Here is a 12,796-nt window from a genome sequence, read left to right on the forward strand (position 1 = left end):
CCCTTAGTAGGTAACCTGCAGGCTCCCACATTGACCCCAGCTCCAGCTCCCTCAGTGGAAAGGGCTTGGTGCTACACACAGCACCATTTGCCTTTCTCCTGCTCTCTGTCCTATGCCTGCATGTGTTCACAGCATCTGCTTTTAGATAAACATTTGGCAGTCAAACTCTTGTCTGTTGTTGGGAGAAGACATCCCAAGACAGAATCCAGAGAAACCACTTTATTTTAATGAGCTTTGATCAGGGTACAAAAGGAGTAAGGGGGATGGATTTTGGTGCTGAACCTTGAGTTTTCCCTTGTGAACTGGTGACCAGGTTATAGAGAGAAGCAACATGGTCAGTGTTAGGAGGCTATGGAGCAAGGCTTTACAAATGATTGCTATAACTTCCTCAGGGAAGGCAATTCTCTGCCGGTGGCCTCAGGCACTGGGACCCTTTCGGGCAACCACGAAGTATAAACCATCGTTGACACAGTAGGCCTCTGAGTAGCTGAGGGAGACACAGTTGCACCTTAGCACCTGGAAACCAGCATCTTGAATAGCCTTTTCTACCGTCTCCTTCTCCAGGTAGACCCCAGAGAACTTCTTGGGGCCCACCATATAGTGCTGGAAGCGCAGAGTAACCAAGGTAACCAGATGCCCTCCTGGCTTCAGCAGGCCAGCCAGTCTGCGCAAGGCTGCCCGGTAGGTATCTACATCAGGACAGGCACACTCCATGGCCAGAAAGGTCAGCACGCAGTCGGCCAGAGGCACTTGAGCTGACCCCAGTGGGGGTGTCTTGGTCACATCACACCTCAGTACACGAGTGACTGTCCTTCGGAGCTTGGCCTCCTTCTCCTGCCATCTGCTTCTGTGAGAGGGTCAGAGAGATGCTGTGATGACTACAACGGATAGCATGACCGTAACAAGCACACATAATAAATGATAAAGTTTGTAACTATGAAAAACGGCTTTTGTGGTGCTTATGATTTTCTCCTCTCTAATCTAATTGGCAACTTGCCATGCAGCTGGAAACTGAGGCACAGAGCTGCTCACAGCCCCCAGTGATGGTGGATTGGGCATTTGATTGTGTCCTCCTCCTTTACACCTCTCCTGCCATCTTAAAAACCATTTAATCTTTTTGGTGTATCTCATTATTATTTTTGTCTGTATGTATATGTGTGTGTGTTTGTATGTGTGTGTATGTGTGTGTGTGTAAATGTGTGCACATGTGTGTGGAGGCCAGAGTACAACCTCCGGTGTCATTCCTCTGGAGCTGTCTTCTTTTTCTTCTTTATTGACACAGTGGCTGAGGAGACAGACCCACAGGGTTGCTACAGACTCCAGCATCCCCCAAGCTCCTCCGTGGGATTTCTCTAGTTATTGTTACTGCTAGGGTAGCCCTGCCACCTGCTGCTCTAGCTGGGTTTGACACTCTCCTCAGCTTGGTGTACTGAATAGTTCTTTTAAAGATGCAGGTCCTGAACTAGTGAGGTGACTCAGTGGATAAAGGAGCTTGCTGCCCAGCAAGCCTCATAACTGAGTTCAATCCCTAGGACCCACATGTTGAAAAGAGAGAGCCAGTTCCCACGGTTAACCTCTGACCTCCACACATCCACTGTGGAATGCGTGCCACCACACACACACACACACACACACATACACACACACACTGCACTCATGAATGCACACATTCACATGTGTACATCAGACATACAAGTATGCCTTGTACACACATACGTGCACACACATATACACATATATACATATGCATTTAACATACAGATATATACTCTCATAGACAAAGACATACACACATTCACATACACATATTTATGCTGCATCCACACATAATGCAAACACAAATACACATGTCACACACACGTGCACACATGTCACTCTTATCACACAGCCTTGTGTGTGGTCTTGGTGGCCCTCCTGATGCCTGGCCATGTCTTCTTCATATGTGGATCTGCAGCCCTTGCTGTGTAGCTCATGTCACTTGCATGGCCTTCCTGAGACACATCCCTGTTTCCTCACTTCAACTACAGGAGCTTGATCTCCCAGGAGAGATCACCTCTAGCCTCTCCTCCTGCCTCATATTACCTCTCTCCATCTTCCATGGTGGTAGCTATCTTCCTGTGTAACAGGAGCTCCATGGGGCTCCCTCCTGGCTGTGTGTGCGCTTGACTCATGACACCCAGATGGGACTATCTCCAAGGCTCCTATAATTGTGTCCCTCTAACTATGACCACTGTAGACTGTTCTGGACTGTAACAGTTATGCACTCTGTTTCAATATTACAGGACAGAAATATTAACCTGTTTTTACTCTGCTCTGAGGATGGCTAGAGGACCCTCTCTAAGCCTGGGCCTCAGTTTCCCCATCTGTAGGATAAGGTCAAAATCGCTGATCCTTGCAGCTGCAATTGGAGCATATATCCTCTGTGAACAAAAGTGACCTGCAGAAGGTCACTGCCATTAGTCTCAGTGCTTTGTCACCACGTTGAGGGGACAAGTGTGAAGTACACCCCATAGTCTGTCTTTTCATAACAAGTGTGTTCCCCAATGTCAGAGGAGACACTGAACCAGTTTCCAGAGTAAAGTGGGTGTGGTGTGAGCTGGGTAGTCGGCAGGACTTCCTGGAGGAGGTGGCATAGAAGCTTGAGTCACAGCTGGGTTGAGCAGAGAAAGGGAGAGTAGGGCCAGATGGTTTTGGGAGACATTAGGGCTAGAGTTAGGACTAACCCAGAGGGAATGTTATAGGTTCACGAGGATAAGGTGGGCCAGGAGGAAAGGGAGGTGCGTGGTGGGTTCCTGTGCTGTCCTGAGTACCAGAGGGGCCTTGTCTGAGAAGGACTAGATGGGTGGACAACATGGGACCACTTGCAAATACCTGTCTCCCTCCAGCTCACACACATGTTGTACAATGGAGGACCAGTCATAGGCTCCTGGCTCCTTCTTCAGCCATTTCTGCAGCTCCTGCAGGTTCTGTGGGGTGTAGTCAGTGGCGATGATCTCCCGGAAGACCTCGCATGCTGAAAGCAGCTGGTAGATGGTGGGGCCAGAGCCAATGTCAATCAAGACATCTCCCCCTACACCTCCTGTGGAGATAGACAGCATGGCAGGTCTGGGCACCCTGACTTCACATCCTGCAGAGTGACTCCAAACCACATTAGGATGCGCCTGCTCAGAAGGGCAGCAGCTGCTTGCCTCTGGGCTGTGTGTTGACAGGACTGGGGAGCAATGCTCGGGGTGGGGTAGAGCTGATTTTCTTAACTGCCTCCCCATTACTCCCAGGATACCAGTGGAGGCCTGGGAGGTATGTCTGGCCTTCTTGTTAAATTTAGGATTTCTCTCTCTCTAATCATGGGTTTATCTGGAAGAACATTGGATTTAGAAAACTGGGGGAATTGATGGAGTGGCAGGGTCTGGGATAAAGGCTGAGAAGGATGCCAGCCAGTTCTTAAGCCCTCTGGTTTGCTAGGAAAGGCAGCCACACATAAGAAAGCGAGGCACCCTAGTGTATGCCCTCTCAGCCTGCTCTCTTCTCAGTCTCCTTTTATACCTACTATGCTCCTGCCAAGGACCAATGCCTATACTGTGTCCCAGCTTTCTCCAGGAGCACCAGACTTCCCTTCCTCTACATTCTGAGGTTGCTCACCTGTTCCTTGGCACTGAATGTCTGGTTAAGAAGGCTTTCACGGGCTGGGGCGGGTGGTTTTGCAGAGAGCAATCTCCAGGGTCACACAGAACACACTCCCCATTAGTGCTGGGCCACTCTAAGTATTATGCTTTCTTCTTGCTTCTTGGAACTATTAGTTCCCCAACTTTGACTGGCCACCTCTTTCCCTCCCCACCATGCCCAGCCTTAGTTTCCCCTTAGACGTGGGAGGGGGGCAAATTATGGAAACTTGTATACAGGTATGTGGGGAAGAATTTTCATTAGATTTTTTTTCAGAGAGATTCAAGGTCCCAGAAAGGCTACAGAGCTTTCTGGAAGGCCTCTGGCAGAAAGGGAGGGAGGAGGAGCAGCCTTAGTGCCCAGTTTCATGTCACTTCTCTCAGCACGGGCCTAGTAGCCCCACAAGTCTGGGTGTACCCCTCAAAGTTTACAAGTGAAGCGGCTAAGGATGATCATGGCTGCAAGCCAACTTCTTTGCTCCAGAGGCATGGCTCCTCTGGACCAGCACACACTGCCGTCTGGGCCCTGTGGGCTTCCAGGCTAGTCACTTCTGTAGCGTCTGTATGTACAGGATGAGCTCTTTCTGTTGGCACAGCTCCAGCCCCTCCCTAGGGGACCTCAGCCACTCACCTGTAGAGAAGGTCTGGTAGAGGTTCTGCAGGCTGAATTTTACAATTTCCTGTTCTGCCACCGTGCCAGAGTCGAAGCTGTAGAAGGTGGTCAGGTAGTCTTTGGGAGTGAACTCTTTTTCATAGTCCTCACCTCCCATGTATACCTTGCCTGCCATTCTAGTCAGCCTCCACAGCTGCCTGTATTCCTTTGTCCCTGCAGAATGCTCACTCCTTCCCACCTTACCTTTTATAATCTCTGTGGTAAACTTCCCTTCTCAGGGAGGAGCTAGGGTCCCTGGAGATGGTGTCATAGTGCTGGTGTCAGATTTCTGGCTAGATTTGATTTTTGTGATGAAGCAAGAGGATGCTAGAGGGCCCCCAGTCCTGTCCTGGGTCATTGGGTCCTGAAGCTCTCATCTCTAGTTCTCTAGGGTCACGGTGTGCCAACGACTGGAATCGGGAGAGGGAGAGTATTACAGAGGGATAGAGATGCACAGACAGACAAAGAGGCAGAGACCAAAGAGATGAGGATCTGCTCGGGGATGCTTCACTCCTGGGGTTGAGAGTTGAGGGTGGGGACACAGGGCCAGGCCCCTGGCCAACACATTCAGGGCCCCTGGGCTTCATCTTGGATACAGCAAACAAAACAAGAAGCAGTGCTGAAGTGCTCCTCAGGCTGGGGAAGTAGGAGGATCAGAGATTCTTAAAATCTCTTTGCTATTCTACACTCAGTGAACTTGCCCTTGTAAACAGCTCATCTTTAACTGAGTTAATGATTCTCCAGTGGTTTAAGTCTTGTTTTCTCGTTTGGCTTAATGTTTTCTTTTATGAACTCAGGAGTAAACTTTGACAGCACCTCCCCAAGTCACTAGGCCTGTGCCTTGGCCAAGTCCTGCATTTGGACAAACAATTGAAAACATGTATTGGCACTACATAGAATGCCACACCTCCTCAGACACATGTGTGCACATGTGCGTGTTGTCCTCTACTCGTCCCCAGAATCATCAGCTTACATAGATCTGGTGTGGTCTGGTTTGGTTTCTTTGAAAGATGATGCCCCAGTTTGCTTTGTATTGCAATGGTAAACACCAGGACCAAAAGCAACTTGAGAAGGAAAGGATTTGTTTGTCTTGCACCTCCTGATCACATCTGTCACTGAGGAAGAGCAGGGCAGGAACCTAAGCAGGAGCAGAGGCAGGGACAGGGAAAGAACACTGCTCACTGGCTTACCCTCCATGGCTGGCTTAGCCTGCCTTCTTATATAATCCAGAACCACTGGCTAAAGGGTGGCACCACCCTCAGAACACTGGGCTCGCCCACATCAATCATTAATCAAGAAAACACTCCACAGGCCAGTCTGATGGAGGTCATTCCTCACTTGAGGGTCCCTCTCCCCAGGTGACTCTAGTTTGTGTTAGCTTGGAAGAAACTAACCAGCACAGTCGCTACCACAAAAGGAAAATGGACAGGGTGGACAGAGGCTGTGTAGACTCTTATTCTACTGTAGGAGAGTGTACAATGATCACACACGTGCGTGCACACACATATGCACCCACACGGGAGGGCACATGTGTACAAGCTTGCCTCATCTCTTTCCAAACGTCATTCAAGGTGAGAGCTTCTGGGTAGCAAACTTCAGAATGTGTTCCCAGGGGGGCAAGCATTGGGAGGATGGGTGTCACACTGTGGGGAAAGTTCACGACATTGACTGCCTACAATGTGACAGGGGTCTCCTGTCATTTTCACAACAACCTGCAAGGTGTCTACCCCCTCAACAACAACAAGGAAGTGGGCAATGTGATGTCCCAGGTCGCCCTGTCAGCAGCAGAGGCCTCAGATTCATGTTCAAGGCCCTATGTCCAAAGTGGGAGCACAGACTCACTCCAAGTACCCATCCTGTGGGAACACAGACCTTATTCTGTTCACCATCCCTTTAGTTCTCCGACCTTCAGTTGGGTGGTTCACAGACTTGCTCACATGCTGCCTTACAAGCTCAGGGGATCAATCACTTGGGGACCCAGAGATGTAGATCCTGTCCCTGGATCTCCGTCCTGCCCCCAGACACTGTTTCAAGCTGGAAGAATGAACCTTGTCATCCAGAACGGAAGATGGTCATTTTCTCTCGGGCTTTCTGGAGCTTGGGAAAACATCTCCACAGGATATAAACAAATCGTCATTCTCGTCCTTTCATTGTGGAAGGCACGACTTTCCACATTTCCTGGAACTCACAGAGCCTGAACTCTGCTGTTTTTGCTTCGTCACAATGGTGCTGCACAGTCTTCCATGCAGTTATAAAAAAATACAATTAGTCCCCTACTCAACTTATTTAAAATGCATCGAGGCTGAGATCTGAGGAAACTAGATCCTACTGGGTTAACATGAATGGAGACCCTGAAGGTGTGACATTTATGTAGTTTCCCCCATCTGCCCCTGACACTTGGGAGGAAGCTTCTGTGCAGAGATCCATTCCTCCCTGTGCCTGCAAGGATCTGGGCAGCTACCTGAATATGTTAGTAGCGCCCCCTGGTGCCCAACAATTGAAATTCTTCCAATTGGGTTTTTTGGTATGTGAGTTTCAGTTTTCAAGTCAAGGCTTGAAAACTTTTAGTATGGATAATTTAGGCAAAATATTTCCATGCTGCTTTATTTTTCATCTTTGAAATTTTTTAAGGATAAGTATCTGCATAATTTCCCTCTAAGAAAACATGAAAAAGGTAAGTTTTTCCTTTCTCTTTGGGATGACTTGCTTCTGTCCAGGATTTAGGAAACTGTTCAGGGTGATGGTGTGTGAGAAGATATTGAACCTTGATTTTGGGGTTTGTAATGGAGTGGGGCTTGTTCTTTGGGTTTCCTCTTTCTGACAGGATTTCCTCTCTACAGACACAGGCTCCTCACATGGTGTGACACTCTTTTCTAGGTCACCGAATTTTCACTTGGCCTCATTATCTGCACAGGTAGTGTGGAGTTTGCTCATTTCCTTAAAATTATGGCAGGAGTCTCCCCGAGTGTTATTTTTTTAGCTTTTAAAATGTCGCAATATAGCAACAAGTCTAAGATGACGTCCATGTTCTTAGAAGGGACAGACGCTGTCCCAGTAGGAACAGAAGCCTTGGGACTGGTTCTCAGTGGGCATCGGTTTTGCCTACAAGGCCCGACTGTCGATATCTAGAAACGTTGGTGCTTATCCCAGATGCGCATCCTGTAATGCTGTTAAGTTCAGTGCCAGTGGTTCTGATGTGGAAAAAACACTTTGCTTAAAATGTTTTCGTAAGAGGTCAACTCAGAAGATTTCCCTACCTCTGCGAAGGGTCCCTCTGAATGGGCTGGAGTCAATAGATTCTAGTAGAGACCAAGTCTCAGTAGAGACCAAGACGGCAAAGGTGGTGTGAGAAGGCAGGTGGAAGTCAAAGAGCGAGGCCTCTGAAGAGTCGAGGGGCTAGTTGAAATGTGGACACACACAGAAGACCAGGGAAGTATGTACGAGGACCCCAATGTGTCCCATGCATCCCATGGCACTGGCTCTGGATAGTATAGCCATGTTTACATTCTGTAAATACAAGTGGGATGACGTAACGAACTCAGCTAACTCAGATAGCACTCAGCACTGGCTGGGGAGGTGGGGAATCAGGCCTACAGCTGTTTGCTGCTGGCTGTCCAACATCTCACCATATAGCCATGTGAGTCCAGGGCAATAATGGGGTCCTTTGATACTAGCCCTCATTTTTGTGATGTTCCTTTTATGTGTCAACTTGCCCGGGCCATAGAGTTTGGATGAGATTAAATTTTTAGTGGCAGGGTTTAAGTAAAGCAGGTAACTTTTCTAACATGGTAGGCCTTATCCAGCCCTATGAAGGCATGTATAGGGTAACAGACTGACTTCCTCAAGCAGGAAGAAGTCTGCAGCAGATGGTCTCTTGCCTGGATCTCCAGCCTGCCAGCTCCACACTGAACGTTTGGACTTGCTAGTCTCTGCAATCATGTGAATTAAGAGCTTGAAACAAATCTATTCCTATGTGCAGATCTTGGATCATCTGGAGAACCCCAATTAATACAGGTACCTCAAGACCTCAGTCCATGCCCCTGGTTAGTACTGCCTCTGTCTTAGAGTTCCTAGTGCTGTGATGAAATACCATGAACAAAAGCAACTTGGAGAAGAAAGGGTTTATTTTGTTTAAAATTCCATGCCACTATTCATCACTGAAGGAAGTCAGAGCGGGATCTCAGAGGGCAGGAACCTGGAGGCAGGACCTGATGCGAAGGCCGTGGAGGGTGCTGCTTACTGGCTTGCTCTTCCTAGCTGGTCAGTTTGCTTTCTTATAGAACCCAGGACCGTCAGCAGGGGTGGCCTCACTGCAATTGGCTGGGCCCTCCCCCATTGATCACAATTAAGAAAATGCCTTACAGGCTGCCTACAGCCCCATCTTCCAGAGGCATTATTTTCTACCGAGGCTCTCTCCTCTCAGACGACTTTAGCTTGTGTCAAATTGACATAGCACAATCTCTTTATTAACCCCCCACCTTGCATTATGAAACATGAGCATAGCAGTTTCCTGTCTCCTTGGAAGTCCTGGTCTGGCTCCTTAGAAGCTGCCTTGTAAGTGACTTCTGGGTGACCCTGCCTTAGTGGAGGCCCCAGGCTGTTGGGTTTTACAGAGTCAGAATGGTTTGTTTATATAAACTTGAGCAAAAACATTCCTGTCCTTCAAGGGCAACAGGCCTGAACCTTCGCATGGCTGCTGCATTTCTGCTCCATTTGCGGCCAAGTTTCCTGGCCTAAAGGAAGGCCAACTTTTTCTGACTGTGGGAGGTCATCCACGCTCTCATTTTACAGGGAAGGATACTGAAGTCCATGGTTGACTTAGCCAAAGTCTGTGGCAAACTACTGGCCAGGAAGTCAGGCTGTGGTCGGCATTGATGGTAGGCCTCCACAGTCCTCATTCCTGGAGATGGTGTGGCTAGCTCTGGCCATCCAGTAGCCTGCATAGAATTGCTGGCTCAGCCACCCAGCTCTGTCACCAGGTCTCAACTCTAACCTTAGCCTATTGCCCAGTCTACAGAGAGCCATTTGACCCTAGTGACCAGCAGGGTCCAGATGGGGACATGTCTAGGTACTCAAGCCCGTTATGCCTGTGACCCAAGGATGTGGCTTTAGGTTTCATAGCACATGCAGATGAGGACATTCTTTTTCTATATTAATTAGGCTTGTTTTATTACTTACTTTTCTACTGCTGTGATAAAATTCCATGACCACGACAACGTATAAAAGTGAGTGTTTAATTTGGCTTATGGTTTCACGGGGTTAGAGTCTATGATGACAGTGCTAAGGCATAATGGCAAGAATACCTAAGAGCTCACCTCACAAACTACAAGCAGAAAGCAGAAAGCAGAAAGCATACTAGGAATGGTATAAGTCTTTAGAAACCTAAAAGCCACACACATCCAGTGCCATACCTTCTCCAAAAAGGCAGTACCTCCTAATCCTTCCCCAAAAGCTCCATCAACTGCAGAAACAAGGGCTCAAACATATGATCCTGGGATGTCCTCATCAAATCCCTCCCCTTGGAACTCAGGGAACTACACTGAAGAAGATGCAAAAGATTGTAAGAGCCAGAGTCTTTTTTTTTTCTCATCTTTATTAACTTGGGTATTTCTTATTTGTCAGCGCTCTGTCTTTTTAAGGACTAATAATTCTCTACTGAATGGAAATATTATGACTATTTTGTTTGTTCACTCATGCATTGACAGATTCTCGGATATTTCTATCCTTGGAATATTGTGAGTACTGCTGCCATGAAGCCAGTCATATTTAAAAACACGTTAAACTCATTTAATTCTCCCAGTAGCATTATTTCACATTCTTATTATCCAGATCAGTGTGTTTAAAGTCACACAGTTATCAAGGCCTAAACTGGGCTTCGGAACTAGAGCAGTTCGGCTCCCAGGTCTGAGACCATAATGGGTCCCACTGTCCTTTCAAAGCACCTGGAAACTGTCCAGGTGGACCTAAGGAGGACCAGGAATGTGTTAATCCTGAGATTCATCAGAAAAAAAGCAATTCTACCATCTGGGCCAAATTTGAAGCAAGCTTTATTAAATACTAAATACTGACCAAGAGATGAACTTTGGTCAGGACCAGTCCCTGGTATTTCCCAGCTGAGTGGTCCCGAGATGTGTATGTTGCAGGGGTTTATAATCACAAACCTATAGGCCACTATACTTTCCCATAGGGCTTTTGTTATACTCCAAGAACTATAACTCCCAGCATTCTGGAGGGATACTTGATCCTTGGGCAGGCGGGAATACAGATTAAGTCTATGCATTACAAGGCTCCATGGTGCCCATGACTAAATGGTTCACTTGAAGTTGGCCCTTAAAGAAAAGAAGGCTGGCCGTTCCTGCAGTGGCACATCACAGATGGCCGTGTCTAGTAACACTGAGGTCCACTCTGCTTTCCAGTCAAGGCCCCCGTGGGCCTGAAGTACAGAAAATGAGAAAATGCAGGTTAGAGAGCCCTAGTGGGTTGCCATCCCCTCTGCCTACTTCATCGTAGCATGAAGGTAGTACGGGATTCAAAGGAAAACTCACTTCCAATCTCCCAGACTTACCAGAGTGGGACTGTGGGGAGGAAATGTGACTGACTTGTACCCTGTCACTGGTTCCTTTGCCTGAGTAGGTCTATGGTCCTGAGAAGAGGGACACAATGCAGATACACACATCTCAGACACTTCACATCAGCCCTCCTCCCTCCATGGTGGTAAGACTCAGGTGAGGAGATTTTAGGTATTTTAAACTTATTTGTACAGAAAAGGAAAGTTCTGCTCACATCAGGTGGCGTCAGCAGAGAGACAGTGAAGGTATTTTCATAGGACATTGTGCTTCAAGCCCTCCCCTGAAGTGACATTAAGACTTAATGCATAGATTCATCTGGGGATCAGTCTGCAGGATGTGGGTGTGCTGGGAGTGTAACAAGTTTGTCAGAACGAGAAACATCGGACTATGGATTTAACATAGAAGAACTCCAATGTGCCAGAGGTTGCCAGTTGCCCTTCATTCTCCGTTAGATGCATAACTCTATTGGAATAAAGAAAGCTATGTACATGACCAACCTAAAAAAGATTACATTTCCTGGTTCCTTCATAGCTAGGTGCAGTCCTGGAGTGTGTTCTAATCTAAAGAGTGAATGTGGGCATCCTACTGCCAGCTTTTGAGACCTATAAAAGTGACTGCCAGGCAAGATTGCCCACAGACACAACAGTGGCACAGCCATTATAGTGTAATCAACTGCTTTCTGATTGGATTTGAGGCCTGCCCCATGGTGTGAATTATATCTCCTGCTGAAACCGTGATCAAAATCCCATGTCTGAGGAGGTTCTGGGCCTTTATACATATGTATAAAGATTAAACTCCTCCCCTACACCCATTGACTCGCCACCCTTTCCTGCATCCTGTCATCTGGACTACGTCTTGGGTGAGGAGGTCCAAGGCCACCTGAAGAGAAGAAATGACACAGAAGGGAAGTGAACATCTAATCACATAAAGTACCACAAGGCAGACTTCCATCCATGAAAGTCCCTGAAGTCATTATTTTAGCATGAATGACCCAGAGGCAGTGTTCAGTGTTTCAAGTGTCTAAGAAAGTGGGGTACAAGATTCAGATGGCCCCCTTGCTGGCTACCATCGTGAGCTATGAATTATCTCCCAGAGGTTTATGTGTTGAATGCTTGGTTCTGACAATTGGCATTGTTTAGTGAGGTGATGGAAGCTTTAGGAGGCGGGACCTAGCTGAAAGAAGTAGGATAGTTGGGGGGCACACTTTGGAAGGTTATACCTGTTCCTAGTCCCTTCCTCACTCTTGGTTTCTGTCACGTGTCACATGCTTTTACTACCAAAATGGTCTATCTCACCACAGGACCAGAACCAATAGAGCCCAGGGCTATGGCCTCAAATTAGGGCCAAAATTAATCCCCCCGGTTCCCACTTAAATTGCTTCTGTAGTGATTTTTAAAATTAAATTTATTCCTTGACAACTTTATATATAAAATTATATAATTATAAATATAATATATTCTGATTATACTCATGTTTACCCTCTCTTATGGCCCTTCCATCTCTGTCAACCCTACCTCCAGTTGCCTGTCCCTTTCCAGATTTTGTGTCATTTTGGTTATGGTTTTATGAATAACTAAGTTTGGATGTGAGCAAGAGCATAGTGTGAAGCTATCCACTAGAACACGGGGAACTTGCCAATGGCTATACCAGTGACGATGACTAATCTCCCTGCTCCAGCCTTCCTCGAAGGCTAATAGTTGCCTGGGGAGAAACAGGTGTTTATGAACCCCTCTACTATCCATAAATGTATGCTGACAGGCCCAATCTTGTGATTGCAGCGCCCATGAGTTCTTCATTCTAACACACATCACTCCCTCTTTCCCCATCATCCAGCTCATATTCTTACGGTTCCCTCGTCTACGATGCTTCCCAAGCCTCCAAGGGATCAGATAGGAGTTTAGTATAGGGCTGACAGC

General features: G+C 47.4%; 1 protein-coding gene across 1 annotated transcript; it reads right to left on the reverse strand.

The window, feature by feature from the left end:
* Positions 1–205: 205 nt before the first annotated feature.
* On the reverse strand, positions 206–4,502 carry Inmt (indolethylamine N-methyltransferase). Its single transcript, NM_001109022.1, has 3 exons — positions 4,291–4,502; positions 2,872–3,079; positions 206–847 (listed from the first exon to the last, which is right to left on the reverse strand). The coding sequence occupies exons 1-3, from the start codon at positions 4,445–4,447 to the stop codon at positions 418–420; spliced, it is 795 nt and encodes a 264-aa protein (NP_001102492.1). The 5' UTR covers positions 4,448–4,502; the 3' UTR covers positions 206–417.
* Positions 4,503–12,796: the final 8,294 nt, after the last annotated feature.

Source organism: Rattus norvegicus, chromosome 4 (assembly GCF_036323735.1).
Source record: "Rattus norvegicus strain BN/NHsdMcwi chromosome 4, GRCr8, whole genome shotgun sequence".
NCBI classification, from domain to species: Eukaryota; Metazoa; Chordata; class Mammalia; order Rodentia; family Muridae; genus Rattus; species Rattus norvegicus.

Excerpts from the sequence above, each read along its gene's own strand:
- Inmt (NM_001109022.1), bottom strand. The coding sequence starts at position 4,447 with ATGGCAGGCAAGGTATACATGGGAGGTGAGGACTATGAAAAAGAGTTC. Across the intron at positions 3,080-4,290 it reads CTACCAGACCTTCTCTACAG|GAGGTGTAGGGGGAGATGTC; the intron begins GTGAGTGGCTGA and ends CTATCTCCACAG. Across the intron at positions 848-2,871 it reads TGTGAGCTGGAGGGAGACAG|AAGCAGATGGCAGGAGAAGG; the intron begins GTATTTGCAAGT and ends ACCCTCTCACAG.